Source organism: Tetrao urogallus (genome assembly GCF_951394365.1).
Source record: "Tetrao urogallus genome assembly, chromosome: 4".
Lineage (NCBI taxonomy): Eukaryota > Metazoa > Chordata > Aves > Galliformes > Phasianidae > Tetrao > Tetrao urogallus.
The window spans coordinates 49,274,563-49,296,660 of record NC_136817.1 but is presented as its reverse complement, the minus strand read 5'-3'; the positions used below and the strand labels follow the sequence as shown (position 1 = coordinate 49,296,660).

Below are 22,098 nucleotides of genomic sequence, written 5' to 3'. Positions count from 1 at the left end.
CTTGCATGCTACGCTTATTAAAAAAACACAGCAGTGGAGGTGACCCACTATTGCCCCTACAAAAACACACCAGCCACTGCCTCGCTGTGCTCACGTCCACTGGTTGGTCTCCATAAATGTTCAGTAAGCATCGGTGAATGTCAATGGGTACCATTTTTTTCTGAATGAAGGGAATTCAGTGACACACTTTTGCTCCATACCCACTTCCATTTTGTTGAGAGTGCCCTCTGCTGCCATCTGTCACATGATGACAGCATGTAACGGAATATTAGTAGGAATGTTCCACCTCTACTGCCATACCATCACTGTCTGCCTCTGACAGTGTGGGGCAACGTGATAAAAGAGGAGGGATTACTTCTGGAGCTGCCCTCGTGCATCTTGCTCTAGGGTTGTAGTCCAGTTCTGCACTCCTGAGCTGATGATATTTTCCCTTTTTGGTGTCCATGAAAACCTATCGCTGTTAGTTCTTGCAGTATTTGAGTTGAGAGCGTGTGGATCTGCTTGCTCTGGGTATTTCATAAAACGATTATCTACATAATAAACAAAGTATTTCTGTGAGCAGCAACTTATTTTGAAGAGTAGGTAAGTGTCTTTTATTCTGTTTTAATAAGATTGCATTGGGTCTTTGGAGTGTTTTTATAGTCATCAGTGTCCACGTAGGAGAGAGAGGTTATGAATATTGCTGGCTGCAGAAGAAGCTTCATTCTGCACTTACACTTTATGGGACCCCAAAGAAGTCAGTCAGTCAGTCATACCACGTAACTCCACTTTGACTATGCATGTGTATATGAGAGCTGAACTCATGCTGTGTGCATCATGCTTCTACTGGAACGTTAATAGGAGCTATCCTGTCTACTTTTGTCTGTTGTCACAAGACAGACAGAAAAGTAACTTCTATTTGTTATTACATCACTTTTAGTCATTACTAGCCAGTCAGATCAACAGTTCATTAGGAAAACAAAACAAAAACAGCTAATGGTTGTGTAAGTCTTGTTGCTATGGAAAATTGAGGTTTAAGGTAACATGCCTTCGTGTTCTGCAATGTTTGTGTAATATTTACTGGGGGGGAAACAAATGAATTGGTGCATGTTTTAAGTAGGTAGTGTAGTTCAAGCTAGGTACATGACTTTTTATTTTAACTGGAAATAAACTGAGAAAGCATTTTGAAGTTTTTTGCTATATTTGAGTAGGGGAGGCTATTGCAAGGTAAAGTAGCGTGTTCAAGTGGAAATCACTGTAACGGTCTATTACCTGTTCCCCTTCTGGAATCCTTTAGAGCTGAGCCTTCGTGGCATGTAGGTGTAAACCCTTTTGCTTTGGAGTAATGGAGTCCATAGGGGAAGCTGGGATGGAAGAGCTGTTCTAAACTATTTCCAAATGTACTCAATGAGTGAATTAGCATTGACAATTTAAAATGAGCTGAATCCTGCAGTTTCTTTAGATGTAGCGTTACTAGCAGCCTAAGCAGAGTGCACTTGGACTGCAGGAGCTGCCTCAGATAGTTTTGTGTGTTTATAAAATGACTAATTCCAAATAGAAATCAAACTGTTATTAAAGCATTCTTTAACTGTAGGAGTTTCTCAGTTGTTTTGCATCAAAAACTAGAACTCTGCATGCAGAATTTGAGGCAATGTACCTTGCAGTCCTCTAGAGTTGCTTTTTTTGTGTAGGCTTTGCTGAGCCGTGTTGTTTAGAGCAGGAATCCCTTGCACTGTGCTCCTGACAGTCAGCATCTCAGTGGTACTCAGCTTAGGTTCCTGTTCCAGTTCTGCAACTCCTGCCCATGATTAATGCTTCTGGGTACTGTAAATATCATGCATGGTTAGACAGATGTAACCTATGTCTGTTAGGGCCCTTGCGTCAGCACAAGAGTGTGAGTGTGCTGCTGTATACACAGCTTTCGTGGCATGGCTTCCCCAGTTTAACCACACCATCCTCACAAGAGAGAGGCTGTGATTGTATAACCGTATGAGCTTGTGCCAGCATAGCTGTGTCAGTTACACCTTTGCCTGCCTGTGACTGACACAACTGTTTTGTCAGAAATAGTTGAGACAGCCACTGGAGCTGAAGTTTCTAAATACTTTTAGGCTGTCCGAAGGCAGTGCCAAGAAGCAGTGTCACGTGCCTCTTGGAGCCTTGTCGCTTCCTACTTTTATGCTCCCCCTCCTCGTCTCAGTTTGCAGTGAATCAAATAAGGGAGTTGAGTTGAAATGAACGAACCTTCTTAGTAAGATTCTTCTCACCCAGATGCTTGCTGTGCAGCGCAGTGAGCACTTGCATGGAGTCCTGCTGCCTTCTTCATGGAGCTCTAGCAGGGGGAGAATAGAAACTTGGCAGCTGTTTGGCTGGTCTAAGCTGCTGAGACTGGGGATAAAGTGACATTTTGACTGCTGAACATAGCAAGAACTGATACTTAGATGCTTTAAAGAAAGCTTTACTAAAATGTATCGCTTTGCGGAGTCTAGTTCAGCTCTTGAGAGATGATGTTTTTCTTGAGATGCTTTGTTTTCTTACAGAAGAAAATCCTGCTGGGATTGTCATTGTGTCTGAACACGTGTAGTAATACAGAATTTTAAAGTTGATGTAGGTTTAATCTCTTGTTAAATACGTCAATTGGAATTTGAGATGAATTTATGTTAGTGATCAATGAAAATGTCTGTATGCCTTACAAGTGCTACAGAAATATCCCAGGGTACTCATTTGTATCTCCTTAGATACATTCAAATATTTTACATATTAGTTACATAGTATATTAGCAAACAAAGTTTTTCCATTAGAAGACAAAGCTACCCTAATTTCATTTTTTTTTTTTCTTTGTAAAATGAGCAACTAGAAAATACAGGTGAAACTTAGGTGAGATGCAATTTGCAGTGTGGAAGAACTTCAATACTGAAAGCTGTAGTAGGGCCAAAGAATGTCAGAGTATTTTAAGAAAATGCATTTCTTTGTATTGATCTTTTCTTATCTGGGAGAACTGCTCTTTAATGTATTTCAGGCAGACTTGCTTCCTCTCTTTTCCCTGCCCTGCCCCAAACACTTGATGATGAGCATTACCTAGAAGGTCAGCAAGAGCTCTCCCCATGAATGTGATGTACTGATCTCAACTGGTTGTGCAGTACAGATAATTCATAGCCATGACTGACAGTTGTGACACTTTTGCTTCTCTTAACAAGCTTCAGGTTTTTTAGGGCTCCGGAGATGTTCTCCTTTCCAGCTTTTAGCGGGAGTGAGTCTGAAGAAATACTTCCAAGCAGTTGAGCTATTACAGCTCTTCAGAGTTTGTGACTGGTGGGGGAAGGGGGCATTTTTGCATGGAGCTGAATGTTTTCTTGCAGTCTAATTTGCCATTTTGCTGCAGTGTAGTGCCTCGCACTTCTGGTTTGCTTTCTAGTTAAGTGCTATGTCCTATCTTTTTTCTGTTCTCCCATTTCTGGCATAAGTGCGAGCTGTCTGGATGCAGTGTGCTTCCTGAGCTGCTCTGGTGAGGTGAAGAGGGAAGGCCAGAGAGCTGGAGGAAAGGAGGTGAATTGATTATAATAATGCAGATGGAGTCTAACCAGTTCTTCTGAAAAGAGAAGACCAGAGCACTACTTCGATGCAGGGGATGCATTTAAAAAGGGAAAAACCCCTCCATTCCTAAACTTACTAGAATATTGAAAAAAGCGAGGCGGGAATGATATGTGCCTTGCATTCACTGCTTTAATCCTCCTTTTTCTCATTGATCAGCCTTGATCAAAATTATTTTAAAATGAGATGGTAGAGCATTAGTTCTTGTAGATTCCTTGAAGAAGGTTTTGGTGTGGGTGGAGTGTTTTCATCTTGACAAGTAATATTAGTAGGAATTGTTACAAAACTTCTCTGGAACTATGGAAGTAAATGCTGCCAGTGATGGCATGGCTCAGACATTTCAGGAGTTGTTAGCCCAGTGATTTAGTTACCAAATTGCTACTGAATCAACAGGAGGTGTTGCTATTCTAGGCTTGGCATGGAAGAGTAATGAGGTCTTTGTGGGAGAAGTGCTTCAGGGAAAATCAGCTTGTGCTGTGTGATCGCAGGTTGGATCATGTGTTGTGCAGTGAGGGCTGTTGGTGCTGATGAGGCGTGCTTCTGGAGTGTGTAACAGTGCTGTGGTGGCAGCTTCACAGAGGCAGCCCCAATGGCTGCGTGGGAGGCCGGGGATTTCTTCTGTTAGAGCTGCAAAGATGAAGTGCTGTTACCTGTGTGATCCTCATTATAGGAAAACACCCCAGATTTGATGAGATGAACAGTCAGTATGTTTAAATATTAAATGTTTCAGACCATTCCTCTGGGGATGTGGACAAAAACAAGCGTTGGCAAAGCAAACTGAGCTGTGCCTTGCAAAGTCTATCAGCACAGTAGGAAGGGGATCCTTCAGCTACGTAAGTCCTTTGCTGTATGGGGGCATGGTGGAAACGAGGTACGATCCCCAAAATAAATAAACCCTTTCACTGATACAGTGTGAGGCAGCCTACTGTTCTTCAAGGTTGTGCACAAAGTACAGACCCCATCATCGCCTGGCACAGGGCTTGCTGGTTTGTGAAGGAAGTGGTCCTGCAGCTAGCAATAGTGGGTGTGCGCTTGTTGCCACCAATGCTCAAGGTAAGAGGGAATTGTTGTGAAAAGCTGCTAGTGTGATACTAATGGACATGGAAAATGAAGATGGGTATCCAAGCTGCTACATCAGCGTGGAGGGTCTTGAGGAAAATACAGAGGTAAAAATGCTGAGTGGAAAATAAAGTAAGTTACAGCATGAGTTGACTGCAGATACTGCTGTTGGCTTTCTGGGCAGGAAGCAAAGGTTTGAAAGGTTCTTTGAAAGAAAATTCTCTGGTCAGGCAACTTCTCTAAAGAGTAGGAAAAATGAAAATCAATCTTAAATCTGTTCAGATGTAAGGAATGTAATTTCATCGGTTCTATTAATAGCTTCTTCTCTTCTCTGATGTATTTTCTAAGGTCATGAAAGATGGCGCAACACCTGATGCTAAATTTAAAATAAAAGAAGCCAATTAGTTGATACCTTTAAACAAGACATTAATAATTAAATACTGACTTTCAATTTTGGATGTGCGTGGTGTAGGCTTAAATTTGTAATGTGGTTGAATATGTTCTTTGAAACCCTCTGCTTGGCTGTGTGGTCACAGGAGTTGCCTCCCTTCTGTGGGTTGAGGGCTTTTTACTCAAAGTCTAAAGGCAAGTGTGTGTTACCAGAAGTGGAGGGGGAGAGGGGAAGTCCCAAATCGCGGGATTAATTTAGTGGAATTTCCATCTGGTATTCTTTACATGGTGAAACTATTATTTAAACTTTTCCTTTTTTTTTTTTTTCCCCCTTTATATCTGTGAGCATCTCTGGTCTGAAAGGCACACTGCTTTTGGTGGGTGGCACTGAATCTATAGACCATTTATGGGAAGGAAATAGGTAGTTAATCTCCCAGTGGTTGTTCAGTGAATTCTGCATCGTTAACGCTTCACGTCATTGGTAGATCTGAGAACCAGCTGATGGCAACCATCATCTTCACGTTCTAATGATGCAGGAAGAAGGTACAAAAGTTGTGAAGAAAATAATGTGCGATTCAGGAAATCCCCGTTGCGTTCAGTGAGTGCTGCACACGCGACAGCAGAATGGGCAAACCTTTAATCACTTCCAAAAATGTCACGGTGTTTCTAAAAGGGAATTTTGCTTTGCCTTGTCAGAAATGTTACTGACCAAAAGGTCTGTATGAATTTCATTAATACTGCTCTTTGGACTTGAAAGGCGAATTGAGTGGAATATACAGCTCTGGTTAAGCATCAGGAGCGTTTCTGGAAGGCATGTTTTCTCTGTATGAAAATAGTGTTTTTATTTTGCAGGCATGGGTGTGAAAATGCTGAGGAGGTGACAATGAAATTCAAGAGTATAAATAAATAATACCTTATGCCTAAATATTAAAAATAAACATGATCTTTAGACTCCAGTGTTCTGTTTAGATCATCGTCTTGTTCAAAAATAGTGAACTCCACATGGGATGTCTGTCTTACTCCAGTGAAAGTGACAATGATGTCTATTATTATTCTAGTAGCTCTAAACCAGAAAAAAAGACAGCATGTAATTCAGCCAGCGTAGTTTTAGCTGGTTTAACAGAACAATCAGGATTTAAATGTAACTAATAAAAAAAAATAACGTCAGATACTACTGAGTTGTTTTGCTTATTTTAGTGATAATATAAAGAAAATTAATGATGCTGCTAATGCTTTACAGATTATTTTTATTGGAGGAGGACTCCAGCTGGAAGATCCAACGTTTGGTCACCATGTTAAAAAATTTAAGCGGTTCAAAAATATGTAGTATATTTGTGGAGAAATCTGTGTTAAATGCTTACTTACGACTCTCTTTCTCTGTTTGTTTTTAAGACGAGCAAAAATCAAATTAAAGTAGATCTTGTAGATGAGAATTTTACAGAATTAAGAGGAGAAATAGCAGGACCTCCGGATACACCGTATGAAGGCAAGTAAAGTTTTTATGTATACAGTCGCTGTACGCTTCGTGTGTCTTAAGATGCTTTGTTTGTAAAATTAATTAACATAAAAATTAAGAGCTACGTGTTTGGAAATGTTAATTTTTTTTAATAGAAAGGTTTTTTTTAAGCCGTTTAACACGTGTTGCCTGGTGCGCCTGTTCTGCAGCAGGACAGGCTGTCCAATATCAAATGCACAGGTACAAGCTGTGTGGTACAACTGATACAATGCTGGCTTTATTTAGCATTAATAATTTTAGACGTCTTAGCCATGTAGCATCAAGAATCTAAGTTTTAGTCTGTTATAACTTTACATGCATTTCTGTGGTCAGATGTGGTCATTCAAAATGTGCTGTTACTCTGTCTGAAGAGAATGCCATTGCAAGTTAAATTTGGGATTAAATTATACTGGAGTGGGGGACTCTATTGGACACTGTGTCTACAGCTGTCTTCAAAAGTAACCTTGGTGACTTTTTAGTGTGGTAAAGCTGATAGCAGTAGCCACACACTTCAAGTAATCACCCATTTCTTCAGTCAGGAAAAAGGGACGTAATTAAATACATACTAAAAAAAAAAAACACAAAACAAAAAAACTCCAACCTTAGGAGCTAATAGAGCACGTGATTCAAGATACCAAATAACTCATAGTGCTTACAACTGTGGACACTCTTATCTGTGTATGATAAACATGAAGCTGATGGAAATGCTTTCTATTAAAATTCCTTGATGAAAAAGGATGGTTTTTAAACGGCTTTTTTTAGTTACCTCTAAACAGTGTATTAGCAAAAGTTCTACTTCATTTGAATTTTTAGCTAAACTTTCAGTAAACAAAAATGTCCCAAGGACTGTTGCAGACAAATTGTTTTGATGAAAACTTAATCAGTTTTCCAAGTTTTCACTTGTTCTAGTTTTCCATGCCTCAAAGCCAAGATTGGGATCTCAGTATTGTTCAGATCTGTGCTGTTTATCAGTGGTCTGAAAGATAAATTCTTATCAACTGGGAAAATACCTGAAAGCTGTGTTGTAGGTACAGGTGTACATGCACTCAGCACTGTGGCTACTGCTGGAAATCTGATTGTCACAGTGTCAGGGAGAAGCTCCCTTGGAGCTGCTACTCAGGCTAACAGCTGCTGGTGCACTCCAGCACTCTCCCAGCTGGAGTGAAAGAGTCCCAGCTGGGACCCAGTAAAAGAGGAGGAAATAAACCAATACAGGGTGGAGGATATCGGAGGAGGTGAAGGTGCCTAAAGCTGAGGAGAAAAGAAATGAATCTGGAAGGGAGGGAGCAGAAAGGTGGAAAGTATCTTGTCTGTAGTGTTAGGGATATTCCCCTCCAGAACACCAGACCTGGAGTTTCTCTGTCAAGCAAATAACAATTCTCCCTCGTCTCCCATGTCTCCATGCCCTCCTGTCATCAGTCACCAGTGTTTAGCTGACAGAAGATAATAGTTGCAAAGATGATGACTTCTTCAGGTTATAATGTGCCTTCAGTCTGAAAGAACTACACTGCAGACATGAATGCCCTGTCCTGGTAAACCTACTTGGAAGTTGGTACTTCTGCTTAGTCGAGTAATTCTTTTGAAAATATAGTTGGTGCTGTAAAACCAGTCTTACTTTAAGATGCTAATGTTGCAGGTATTTGGATACTAGGAAGTATCTCAGTTATTTCTGTTTGGAAGATGGTTTGAGAGCTGTTACAATGAAAGATGTATCTGTGTGTCACAAAACTTCAGAACTTTACATCAGTTCATGAGGAGGCTAAAAGAGGTTTTAATGCGTGTCTGCAGAACTGGATTCTGTGTTATGCTGGATAATTCCAGCTGGACCAAAATTTCAGGAATGGAGCACTGGGTTCATACATTCAGTGTGTGTAGCTAATGAAAACTGGCATTGTGTTTAGTGCTAAATTTCTGGTGGGAAGTGCAGGCATAGTTGCATCCATGCTAATGAGTACATTTAATGATGCAGTTGAAAGGATATACTAGATATCCTGTTTTGAGGAGAAGTAGGGCAGAACTGTTATGTACACTTACTGTGGCAGGGCGATAATGTGGCCACACGCTTACTTGAATCTGCGAGGTAAATGCACCAAGAGGCAAAATTAAAGTTTCCATCAGCCCAAATTCTGGCATTTCCTGATGTTTGAGTTCTTCAAATGCTAATGTTTCTGTGACATAGTTTGATGCATTTATTCTCTGATGTAGTTACAGATGGCTTGCCAGCATGTGTAGTTTATATTTTGTGACTAAAGCGGAAGTGTGTGCTGCGTAATCACTGACTGATTTCGGTCATCTACAGTCTGAACAGCAGTACCACACTTACTTTATGGGGAGAGGCTAACTGACGTGGCCATTCAAGTCAGATCCTTCCCTGATACAGGAGGGAGTTTTTAGGGCTGTTGTTGAAGTAAAAGAACGATAATATTTATGAGTGACCTCAGCTGATGAGGTATCTGGAAACAAACTGCTGCTACAGAGTTCTTTTGTAGGCCTTATTGGGGCATTAATTGGTCTCGGGGTGACTGAGAGGAGGAATGCAATCTATTCTTGACAAACGTACAGCTTTTGTTTTTCTGCAAGTGTTGTCAACTCATACTGATCAATTTTTAGAATATTACAGGACACGACTGCCACTGAAACACTGCTGCTTTCCACTTCAGAGCACTCATTTGAGGAGAGGACCTTTAAAAGTCTATTAGCAGCTGCTCTTTTACTTGAATTCAAGAACTTGTCAATAGTTTTTACACATTGTGTAATAAAGATATTAATTTCAAGCCAGGCTTGCATGTGAACCACAGTTAGTGAAGGAATGTCTGACTGTAAATTCCATAGGAAAGGTTGCTAAAACTTAGTCTAACTCTATCAAGAAATGTACTTTCCAAAAAGAGTGCTGAAGGAATTTCTTCCATTAGCAGTTAATTTGAGCTCATGTATTAAATGCTGGGAAAAGATCATACAAATGTATATTCCCTTCTTCTAAAAAATAAAGAAAACAGCAGAAATCTTAGCATTTTAAACTTAGTGCTGAGGAAATGAAGTTAACAACTGTCCAGACTTGTTTATTCTGTCTTCAAATCCATGGATTTAACTGTAAACTTCAGCGCACAACAACTGTGCTTAATAAGTAACATTGCCAGCTTACTGGTCCCTGCCATTTTAAAGTCTTTCGGAGTTGTACATCCCAGCTGGAAAAATCTGGCAGCCAAGCAGTCCATTGTGGAGAAGGCTGTAATAGTCTGTCTTTTACAGGCACCGTCTTAATGGCGTGCAGAAGAAATGGTTATATCCAGGGCTAGGATTTCTTATATTGTGTTACAAAATGGTGTGGCCACGAAATCATGCAGGGACAGATGAATTTTAGTTATCTAGGAACAGTGTAATTGCATTTCTTGAAAAAATTGCTGCTCATTCAAAGAGAAGAAGAAGTGAGCTTAAGTTGATGTGTTAAATGTCTTCAAAAATAACTTGCCCATGCTATCCTGCAAGCAAAGGCAAGCAGTCAGTTCAGAAATGGTGGTAATTTGGGGCTTATTATCCCTGGTATATTTTCTGCTGAATCTTTTGGAGTTACTGTAGAATTAATAGAGGGAACTGCATTTGTAGTAGGCACTGTAAAACATCAGCTCTGTTAAATATCAGCAGATACTAAACCATAGCCAGTTTCAAATGTACTGTATTACACTGTATTGTATTTAAAACAGTGAGATGTTGGTACCTTCTAATGTGTATTTTTGGCACAGATAAAAAGATGTCACGGACTTGAGCTGTTCAGAGTGTTCTTTTTTTTTTTTTTTTTTTTTTTTTTTTTTTTTTTTGCACGTAGACCTATACAGAGTGCTTGAGATCTGCTTTTGTATAGGGCTGTAGATAACTTAAGAATTAAAAAAAAAAAAGAAAAAGTATATTTAATGAGAGGAAAGGTTTCTTTTAGAAAGAATGGTGGTAGAATGAGGGGGAAAATTAGCAAGTGAGGAGCAATGTTTTCAGTTTCTATAAAAGCCAAGTGTCTAAATTGGTGTGTGTGTCTTGCTATGCTCCGTTCTTTTCATCGTTAAAATGATGCCACTGCTTCCTGGCAAGTGAGCATGAGTAGGCAGAGATGGTTTGAGCTGGGAATCTTGAATGTTTAGATAATGATATAGTAACAGGCAGATGAAAACAAAATGTGTTTAGAGAAGGGCAGTAGAGTTCCATCTTCCAGATTCATGCTGTCCTTTATTACATGCTGTAATTCTGCAAGTGGTATTATTAGTCCTAGTATTTGGAAGTACTGAATTGCATTGGAGTTGTAAATGCTATCTTCAGACAGTAATGTAGAACATAATGGGAACAGCATTGGGTCCTCCTTTTTTTCCAAAGCACGGTAGCTTAGATGGCATTATTGAATGTTCTCAGGCCTGGAATGCTTAAGTGAAATTAATTTCAGCTATGGGGGCTGGGCAGGAAATCTGATTGGTATTTAATAGATGACAGAAAAGAGTCAAAATAACATTCCGTGTTCACCCTGGTCAATCCTGTGGCCTTTTGCTTCATTTGATGTCTGTTTTGGGGTACTGATTTATATTTTAATATGTTTTGCTTACACAGAATAGAGAAATGATAATTTTGGAAATAACTAGAGGTGAATGTACACAGTAACGTACCTAAGGAATATAGATTCTGATTTGCATACACTGATATGACTTTATTAGATGTCGTTAACATTCATTTATGTATAAAGTATATGAAATCTAGAAGAACCTTCTAGGTAATGCCTACTGGTGAGTTTAAATTGCTGGAAAATGTGAGCCTTTAGAAGCCTACGTTTTGCTGATAAGATTAAGCTTAATTAATATTCAGTTATAACTTCTTATTTATTTTTGTTTTCTGAAGGTGGAAGATATCAACTAGAGATAAAAATTCCAGAAACATATCCATTTAATCCTCCTAAGGTAAGATCAACATTTGTTGTAAAATAATTTATTTTTGATCATTCTTAGTTATTTGCTTATGTTCCCATTTGCTTTGCAGTACCATCTTCCTTTTTTGATTCTCCTCTAGACTGGAACTGTCTTTTCAAGGTAGAAATCATGCAGGATGTGTAACTGTATCCAATCAGAAATCCACTGATTATTCTTCAGAGTACAAATTGATAAATTCTGGGCAGTGGTTTATTGACCCTCTTGTAATTTCTTCTTGGCAAGATGCAGTTTTTGGGTAGCTTCTCTTGATGTAGAGGATATTGATTTCTGCCTGCTGCTCTGTGGAGCTGCTAAAGGAATGCTGTAATAGATAATTGTTTGTTCTTTTAATTCTTTAAACCCCATATACTATATTTGGTAAAGTCTTAGGTTTAACCTTCCAAGTTTTCTGTTAATAATTAAATACGGCTGGAGCTGCAGTTATTTTATGACCTAAAGACCAATAGAAATAGTAGGGTTTTACTGCAGTTTTTCTGAAGGGGTGCATAAAACGCGTGCACAAGCTTGGGAGAAGGGAAAAGTGTGCTAAACTTCTGCAGCTTGCTGCCCTTCACTTTTACCACATCTTTTATGTGTCTTTCTGGTATTTTCAATCTGTGACTGCTTCCATCTCAAATAGTGCTCAGGATCGTGTTTACTCCAGTGTTGTGCAGCTGCGGTTGTATATTCCTGTAGTCTTGTTTGGTCCCTTCTTCAGTGGCTTATGATAAGCTAGCAGACTCCAGCATTGTCTTACAGCTGTCTCACAGCTTCTTGACTGGCTTTCTGTTTAAATCTGAAAGATGTTTTTGGCTAAGAATGTGTCCTGAGTTGTGATTATTTTCACCCTGGTATGTAATAGTGGGAAGGGACTGGGAAAGAGGAGAAGGGGGAGCAGTGTCACTTAGCTCTTGTCCTTTGAGTGACTTCCTTGGGTCTGGAGTGAAAGGCAGTAATTTCTTGTTCCTGAAATGTCTGTTGGTTTCAGTTCTTTCATCAGCATGTGTTCTGGGGGGAGCTAAAAATAAGAATGGCTGAAACCAATCGTGGGCCCTGAAAGATAAGTCTATGGACCATGGTTTAATTGCTGCTTCAGGGCTTGATGCTCATTTCTAAAGCTTATAGGTAGCTGTTAGAAACTCAGTGCACTGTAGCACAGTACTGCTTATTCTGGAGTAGATGGTCTTGAACTGGAGGCCTTTTGGCTTGTATCTAGCCCCCCCTTTCATCTGGAAGATTTCTTTATCTTGTTCAGAATGTGGTTTGACAGCCATTGTTAGCTTGCATTCTCTGTGAGAAAATACTTAATATTTACATGGTGCCTTCTGGTGGTTTTTTGCGTTTCACGTGTACAGAGTTGAGCTAGTTAATAAGAGGCTCAGCAGATGTGGGCTCTTACATTCTGTCCTGGAAAGCAGAACTGTTATGGTGTCAGCTATTCATACACTGATTGTTTTGATTTTATTACAGTCCTGTATGTACACTGTTTTGCTGTAGTACTTGGCCAGTAATGTATTGGCTGCACTGATTGCTTACAGATCAGGGGCAGAAGTTGAGAGTGAGTCTGTGCTGTTCATAAAATCATTGGGAAGAGTTTGGAGTGAGGAGGTGGAGATGAGAAACACCGAAACAGGTCAAAGTCATTATAAGGCAGTTAAAAGCAACTAAGAGGTTTGAAGAAAATTCAGTGGGCACCCATGGGTTTGCATACATTCTTTCAGAGGGCAGTTCATATAGGAAAATGCGGATTCTAATTTTCTCGGCATCTTTCAAAAAATCACCTGATGTATGCTTCAGGAGTGTGAATACGCTTTAGTGCTAAAACATGGACGTGATCGATGAGCAAGTGCTGGGACCAGGTCTTTCCAACAGCAGAGAAAAAATTCTAATTTAGTGAGGTTTGGGTTTGTTGAAGGTCATTGTGCAAGATGGTAGGAGTGGGTGTTTGTGGAAGTATAGCACCCACCAAGGGAACGTTTTTGATGCTCTGGTAGCTACCAGCAATTCAGCTGAACAGTGAGATCCAGTGCCTGTGTCTAGGGTTCAGGGATATGCCTTAACTGAGTGGGCTTTCCAGCACTTAAGCTGACTTTTGACAATGCTGAAGATGTGTCTGCTTTTCACCATATGCTTGTGTTTAAACACTGGTACTACTGGAGGGTATTTCTGAGTGGCTTTGTGTGATGTGAGGATGTGCCCATGTGACAGTATATGGGAAAACAGCTGGGGATGATGTTGGCACTCAGTGGAGCGGTAGTCTGCTTCTGAGTAAAGCAAGATTGTATGTAACAAATGGACTTGCAAACATGAGGCCTCCTGGATAAGGTTGTATCATAGTCTTAGCTTTTGTTTTTAGTTTTTAGTTTGATCTTTCCTAAATCAGTGTTACTTCATAATATTAGAAATGGTACATTTTAAAGATGCTTACTTTGCATACTGCATGTAATAACCATTGCATTTTGAAATTTTCTTGTATTTTAGGTGCGGTTTATCACCAAAATATGGCATCCTAATATTAGCTCAGTTACTGGGGCCATTTGTTTGGATATTCTGAAAGATCAATGGTAAGATTCCATATAGGCTTAAATGTGCGAAAATCAAGCATACCGGTGTCCTAGATGGAAAGCAGCAGCTTGTTGCTTTTCAGTTTGTGTTTGTAATTTCATATACTCTTAAAGCATAAAGTATTTCAGTACAGCATTTTATAATGAAATGGCTGGGAAGTAACTTTGGGAAGTATTGAGTAGATATTAACTGATGAATGAGCTTTTTCACAGATCATTGTGTACGTTTCATTGCTGATGTTTTTTAGTTCTCCAGTAACAAGTGCTACCTTCTGCCTTGTGAGCTTCTGAGCTCCTGAGATGAAAGCAGAAAAAATAAGTACTTCATTTTGACTTTGGTTTGCACTTCCAAATAAAATTAATTCTGAGAGAGCTGAAACAATGTGTGGGGAACAGCTGGGAATCTGGGAGTGTAAAAGGTAACAGCTGGACAATAGGAATGGGAGAAGAGACTGCTATACTGGTTCTATCTCAGTTATGGTTGATAATACTTATGATTTGAACTTCTAAACTTTTGCCTTTTAGCTGCTGGTCAGTTGCTGACTGATTATTTGTTACTGTTGTGTTAATTAAAAATGTTTTAATAGCCCAAACCCTTGGAATAAATCTGTCCAAACAGTAGGAGATGAACTCACTGCATACATTTTTCCCCAAGCGATAAAATCTTCAAGCAGTATGAAATGTGTGCACCGATTGTGTTGTTGTCTGATATCCAATGAAAGAAAAGAAAGATGAATTTCACTCTTACACATCTGTCCCAAAGAAATGGGACTGTAATTCCCAGCTAGATAATATCACTGTCTAATTCACATAAGATTCAAATGCTTGTTACTTCCTCAGCTTCATCAAGACTAGTATTGGCCAAGCAAGCGTTAGCGGGGCTTGGAAGAGAAACTCCAGAGCAGAAGGTTTGAGTTCAGGTCTTGCAGCTGACACATGGGATATATACTCTTATTTTTACATGATGAGAAGTTTTGCTGTGCGTGTGGCAAAGTATGGTATAAATTAGCAAAATGAATTGTGAAAAGCATACATAATTATTACTTGTTGTCTTCATTTTTTGGAACTGCTTCGTTTTTCTTACAATCTTGCAGTACTTTAGCCATATTTTAGGCAATAGAATCTTTCAGCATGGTGCACTGTGCAACTTATATAGCTAAAGCCAGTGTATTTTTATGTTGGCACCATCCCTTACAGTTGTACTGGAGATTAATGGCTCTTCAGCTGTGCAAGTGCAGTTTCCTGAGAGATCATAAGGCAGATCAGCGAAAAGCTGTTGGGCAGAGAGCTGGCAGGCTGGTTTCTCTACTGGAGGTTTTTTCATTGGTAGGTTGGTTTTTGGCTTTGGCAAAATAACAGACTTTAGGGGGTGTTTTTAACATCCTTTCACTGGATCCTTTCACTGATTTGAACATAAGTCTCACTGGGAGAGCAGGTTTCTTTCATTTGAGGCAAGGTTTACATAGTGAGCATTTATTTCTAGAAGCAAAGGTGGTTAACAGGGGACCTCATTGCAGTCATTAATAGTGTCCTCAGAAGAATTTGTCCAAAACACTGAAGTTCAGGGTCTTGTTTTTTTCCCTCTCATCTTTTGCTACTCCTTTATTCCCTGTCTGGTTGCATTACTCACAGTACCTAGACTTGTGACTTCAAGTATCTTCAAGGCTAAATCTTTCTGTACTGAAACTCCTGAACACTTTTCTGTTTGTTTTTCAAAAACGACATCTGCCATTTTCTGTTGAAAACTCTGAGGAAGAAATCCTTAGCAGAGGTCTTCCTTATTTATTGTATTATGAAATAAAAGCAAAAGTCTATTAACAAATTAAAAAGTTCAGTTATTTTTGTATTACTTTAATATGTTCATGAATTAGTGTTTCCTGTGAATAAGGGTTGGTGTTCTTGCCTTTGTACCAGCAGATTGGGGCTCAGGAGACCACATTTCTGTTTCCATTTCTGGAACAGGTCTTCTTTCAGCAGTGCCAAATGCTGTGACTTGAAAAATTCTCACAGTTCAGTCTTATCCCAAAGCTGCTGCTTTAGAAGTTAAGCAGTTATAGCTTTCAGGTGAGTTTCTGGCCTCGTCAGTTGCTGATGAAACTTTAAAACAAATAAATAACAACAAAAACATAAAATATCAAAAGCAATGGGCGACCATGAAGGCCCAAAGAAATAATGAACTGAAATTTGGAAAGGAAGCAGAGGAGATTTGACTTGTGCTCTTGTAATCTTTGGAAGCTAGATCTTGCACAGATCTATTAATCTACATCTGCCAATAAAGAGAATGTTCTTACCTTCCCTCACCAAGATGTATTCAAAATGGGGATATTTGAAGATCTTGCCTTATGTGTATTTAAACTGTTTGGTACAAGGAGCTCTGATACCATACCATTTGTGTATTGCTGATAATGCAATGATAATGCTCATATATGTGGTGAGTGCAAATACAGCTATTATCATGTGTTTGAACAGCTAAAACATCCTACTCTCCCAACCCATAGTAACAGTCTTCTATTCTAATGAGCATGGTTGAGATATTGTTATGTATATTGGCAGGAGCTTCTATCAGCTTGCAAAGTAATACCTTTAGATGATTTAATGAGTTTAATGAAATTTTCTCTGCAGTATATGCTTGATGCTGACATTCTCTGCAGCTGTGGATTTTTGTATTTAGATGTGTAAATACCAGTTATGCCAGTTTGTTTGCAGAACTACTGTTTACCAGTAGAATTAAAATGGGGATGTGATTATTATTATTATTATTATTATTTTTTAAGAAAGAGTACCATTTATGCTGGGCTGATTTGACTCTTTTGTGGTTTCACTAAATGTAGCTTGCATTTAACTTCCAGGCTAGTATTCTATCCCTGAATTTTATTCTTAAATATAAGTTGTATCAATACTTTCAACTGAAACCTGAGAGCTAAATTATTTGGAAGTTGTTTTGCATGAAACCCTTGAGCAGTGAGTTTGCAAGCAGACATGCTGTGGTTGTGTACGTTGCTACAAAAAACTTTTAGCTGTTATGGTTTTGACAAGTGATATAAAAATGAGTTGTAAGAATATTTTTTTTGGTAGTGGCTGTACTGGAGCATTCAACCTTCAGTTTTAGTTGATAAGCAAACTCGTTATAAGAGATAATATAACTTTAATAGGTACATAAGCAACAGCCAGCAAGTAATCATTTGGGCATCTAAATCTGCTGGAGTTTTTGCTCAGTTCGTTGGAGGGACACTAAGCCTTTCCAGAGCTTTGAAAAAATAGGCAGAGAATATTAACACTGCTTGAAGGAACTCTGTAGTAAACCTGCCACTTCCCCCCCATCCCAAAGTCAATGTCACTCCATCCAGTCTTGTATTTCTCCTCTAAATAGTGACTGTACAGCAGGCTTTCACTCAAAGGCCTCATTCATTTCTTCTCCCCTTCCAAATTCTGTAAACCCCTGGTACAAATTCTTTTCTCTAGGATGAACAAGTTTAGTTATTCTACAAATTGAATCGATACTGCAGATTATTTAATAGTAATGACAATAAATGTTTCCAGTAGCCATGCCTGGTTGACAGACTGGAACAGCAATCTGCTGGCTGCAGCTGTGCCTGCTGTTCTGCTGGGTTGCCTCTCAGAGGTGGAGTACCAGAGAGACTTTTCAAAGAGGAATGTACAGAACATAAATAAAATCTTCCTTAATAGAAAATTACTTAGCCTTTAAAGATGATGTGGGGAGAGGGAGAGTGCTTCGTAATCCTCTTAGGACTCTTTCAGCTCATCAAAAGGTAGGAGATTTCTTACCTCAGGCATGCTGAGCACAACTGGGTTGGCATGTCTTTCAATATTATCATTGTATTCATCCCCAGCTAAGGCTGCTTATTTCTAATGGAAATGCCCCCAAGATGTTAAACAAAAAAAAAAGTGCACGTTTGCATATCTATCAGCATCCAGGTTTTCCTTAGCAGAGTGCTTCCCTGCACTGTCCATGCACGTTTACCAAGTGCCATGCCATCAGGAAGCCTGCTTGGGGGATAGGAGTTGCAAGGTGGGGATTACAATTCTGAGTTCTCATTTCCCACCCGTTTTATAGATTTCAAGATAGCAGGCCTGCCTAGAGGCTTAGGAGCATTTTGGGATAGGGTCAAAGGTTACAGTGAAGTTGAAGAGGTCCTGAGGTAGAAGGCAAGTAGAAGGCTGGGGTGCAAGAGGCTCACCTGCATCGGGTAACTGCCTGCTTATTTATAGTTGGTAAGACTTCAGGTGGATTTGTGTACCTGCTCTGAGCGCTGTATTCTAGGGAAGATGGGAACCATGGGAAAAACCCAGAGTAAATAACAGGAATGATGGCCTAAGCAAATATGACTTATGAAAGATCAGCCATTTTAGCATGCCAATCAGCAAATGCAGTGAGGCATCAAAGTTGGTTTCCAAGAAATTTAGGAGGCAAAGATGTCAGACAAGAGTCTGTCAGGAGTGATAGAATACTCTGCCTCTGGCAAAGAGGAGGGGAGGGAGTTAAAACCCAAACTTGCAGCTTCCATTGCTAAAGGGAATTGCTTCAACTTGATGATAGGTTGAGTTATAAATCCACACCTAAAAATGAGCTTCAGGTATAAGAAGAGTTCAAAGTATTTTGTTCAAAATTGTATTCCTGAAAAATAGGCTGCTGATGGACACTGGAAAATGTGGAAAACCTCTTTCTTTTGGAAGTTGGTTTTAAAGAAAATCCTCAACTTTCCTTGCAGCACATTCTTGTCCAGCTTCTGGGGAGGTGATGCTGGGTGTGTGTTCTTGTTTGTTTGTTCTGTGCCACTCTCAGCCTGCTTTTCTCCAGAACTGATGATGACACTTGTTTCTGCTTTTTGCTGATGAGGAACAGGTCCTGCTGCTTTTTTCTGATGTCTGTGAATGTAATTCTGAGCAGTCATTTCTGTTCACTTTATTATCCCAGAAGTAGGCAATAGGAAGAAAGAAGATGGCTTTTTTTTTTTTTTAAAAGGAAATGGGAGAATGAGAATCTATTTTTAGCTGTCTTTCCAATTTCTTCTGGGAATCTTAATTTGCTTCTGAAAAAATTAAGCCTCATCTACATAGAAAATAAAAAGACTTTTGGCCTTTTGATCAGGAAAGCTAATTCATGTCCTAAAGGTAGGAAATGTTGAGTATATGGTAGTTACAGTAAATGTCAGATTATTTTTTTGCCTTTAACCAGAAACCTGATTTTCCTTCCATTAAAAAAAAAGAAAAAGTGTGTGTGTATTTTTACACTATTAAAAGCTAAAACTGTAGCTGGTTTTCTTTTATAACTTAAAAATATTTCTTCAGGTGCTTGTGTCAAATGAAGGCTGTCTTATGCATGAGAAGAAGAAGCCATTTTGAGGAATGAAAGTAAATTGTAAATTACATTTTAAAACCTTTTAACATATATAGCTAACCCAGCGAGTTCTGAGAGTTGTCAGCCGTCTGTATATCCACACAAGTGAGGTATTTATTTTTGTTGTCCATTTTGAAATTGGAGTGTCAGAAGTTCAGGTCCCAAGATGCTCCATATCAGCCTACAAGCAAGAGATGAGTCTGGAAAGGCAGAGCCAGCAGGAGCCATGCCGGGACTCGTGCTCTGTTTCTCTAAGGCACCTCTTGTCCTTGGTTGTGCTCCTGCTGTGCTGTTCTTTCTGCTCCTAGAAGGTACAGTGTAAATGAAAGTAAATTGCTTGTAAAAGCAGTGTGTGTGGTCAGAACTCCATGAGCCCTGTGTAGTCCAGTTTAAATAATGGTAGTATTTTCAACACCTGAAGTAGAAGGATTTCTGTGAGACAGAGTTTGGAAGAGCTTTTTTTGGTGACAGTGTAATTACGGTGTCCGTTACAGTTGCTGATAGTTCATGTTAAGTGTCTCTCCCCAAAACAAATAATCCTAGACAGTGTAATAAAACAACATAACTGAGGACCTTGGGTTAATAGCATGCGTAGTGGCTGTGGTAGCTTCTGAAATTCCCTGCAAGAAGATGGAAGTGGTTACATCCATTTGAGCTTAGAAAGGTGAGAAAGTTTGGTGGTCCGTTGACACCTGAGTGCCAGAGAAGTCAATACATTGCATCAAGAGTCATTTAACATTAGCAGTTATCCTGTGGGTTGTGCCAGCAACGTATGTGTTGGGCAGATTGATTTCAAGATGGCAGAGAGGAGGAAGATTGTAAGAGTAAAACAGCACAGGTGCGTGTAATGCAAAAACACTTCAACTCTGTTATTCAGGGTCAGTCTTCGTGTGTGTGTGATTTAGGTATGGAAAAGCAAGATGGTTTGTATGCAGTTTACTGAGTTAGCTAGGATCTCTTCATGCAGCTGAGGCTGCGTTTCAGTAACTAGGTGTTCTTATTGGATTAAGCATCCTTCTAGTTAATCCCCAGCTTTATAATTTAAAGAAGCATTCAGCTAGGAAGCTGAAATACTTGATTTCTTAGAATACAGATCTTGTAAAAGTGTTAGGGCTTTTCAGTTTTTTTGGGTTACGTTTTGAAGAGTTAAGTGTATGAAGCTGAGTGCTTGAGGGGACTTGAAACTGATGTAGCAGTTGGAATGAGACAGTGTGTGCTAATTAAAATCTCTAGCACATGGGATGCTTCTTCTCACTTGCATTTTGATGTGGAACATTACACTGTGAAATCTCAGTGATTATCAAGTTGTGGGTTTTTTTTTAACTTAACTTTCTAAGAAAAATATTTAAGAATTTGACATAATTAGGGAAGAATGCCTAATTGGACTGGCTAGCAACATAGGAGGAAAGCCTTAGTGTATACAGCTAGGAGTACAATACTCGAGTGTCACAGACGTACCTCTGACACCTTACGTGACACAGAGTGCAGCATAGATGCACTCTGCCGTACCGCGAGACAGCGTGTCAGTACTGGAAAACAGCCAAGCTTCTGAAATCTGACACTGGAAATACAAAAAGAAACAGACAGCAATGCTATCTGGACCAACAAATGCTATCCATTTCATCTGGATGAAATTCCTCTCTACCCATTCTGACAAACTCGCTGCACTGACTTCCAGCCTTCCAGAAAAGGAGAAGCTACTTTCTGTTAATTGATACTTGTGTTGATTGATTATGCTTTTCTCCACAACGTTCCTTTAGCATTTCATGTACTGTAACTGTCTAACTCAAATCTAAAATGTTGCATTTTTCCACTAGTAAAAGGTTGAATAGTTTTGTGTATTACCTTGAAGATCTGTCTGTGCCAGCAGCGCAACAACTGAGTCTGCTGAACCGCTTAGCACAGCAGGATCCTGATGTGACTGCCAACGTGTGCCAGCTGGAATGGTAGATCAGAGATGGTGTTCATGATCAAAATCTATTGAAACTGTACATTTGAAATGTTACAACTCTACAGATTAACATGTAAATAATGATTTGATACCTCTTTTCTGAGTGATGATTGACTTTAGATGCATGCCTGGTTTTCCCTTTTAAAAGCAATTGAAGTCTCTTATTCTCGATAGACGTTGAGATGAAGGTAAATGATGAACTCTTAGGAGATGGATGGTTTAGACTCCAGAGCCATGTTGTCTTCAACAAACATCTTTCAGAGAAGCCATTAAATGCCTTTAGAGCACCATCGTTTCTACAGAAACGTTTTCTTACACTGTCTGGAATTGTATCCCAGCTGAAACCGGGACGGCTGGTTGAAACTGTCAGTAGTGTATCATGTTGAAATGAGACAAAGTTGGGAGACTACCTTCAGTTGCATGCTTCTGTAATTGTCCAACCTTTTTTTGTTGTGGTAGTGATTCACTATGTAAATTGTTAACTTCTTTAGGGGGAAGAAATGTAAAGTGATGCAATGCAAAAGATGTCAAATGTAAAATTCCTTATCTGGTATAAGAATTTTAAATAAAGGTCACTGTTTCTGTGTATGCTATTTTCTTATAAAGAGTGCCAGCAGAGGGAGCACACGTTGGCTGGCAGTTTGGTACCCAGAGATTGAGCAAGGTACTGTTACGGGTAGTAAGGAAGAACAACACAAACTTCAAGCTAACTTCTTTTTTTGAGCAAGTGAAATGAATTCTGTGATGTGGGTAAGATCAATTGTGTAGGTCAA

The 22,098-nt window shown here is 39.4% G+C and overlaps 1 protein-coding gene across 4 annotated transcripts in view; it reads left to right on the top strand.

The window, feature by feature from the left end:
* The window catches only part of UBE2K (ubiquitin conjugating enzyme E2 K), a gene marked incomplete at both ends in the record, with an annotated part of 34,171 nt that overhangs the window by 7,714 nt on the left and 4,359 nt on the right, over window positions 1-22,098 (top strand). For 2 of the 4 annotated variants that reach the window (XM_079534544.1, XM_079534541.1), the window contains 3 exons: window positions 6,409-6,502; window positions 11,384-11,442; window positions 13,933-14,015. In XM_079534544.1, the coding sequence (XP_079390670.1) occupies window positions 6,409-6,502; window positions 11,384-11,442; window positions 13,933-14,015 (236 nt within the window). The remainder of the gene's footprint in view (window positions 1-6,408; window positions 6,503-11,383; window positions 11,443-13,932; window positions 14,016-22,098) is intronic. The other 2 variants (XM_079534543.1, XM_079534542.1) reach the window with 2 other exon arrangements.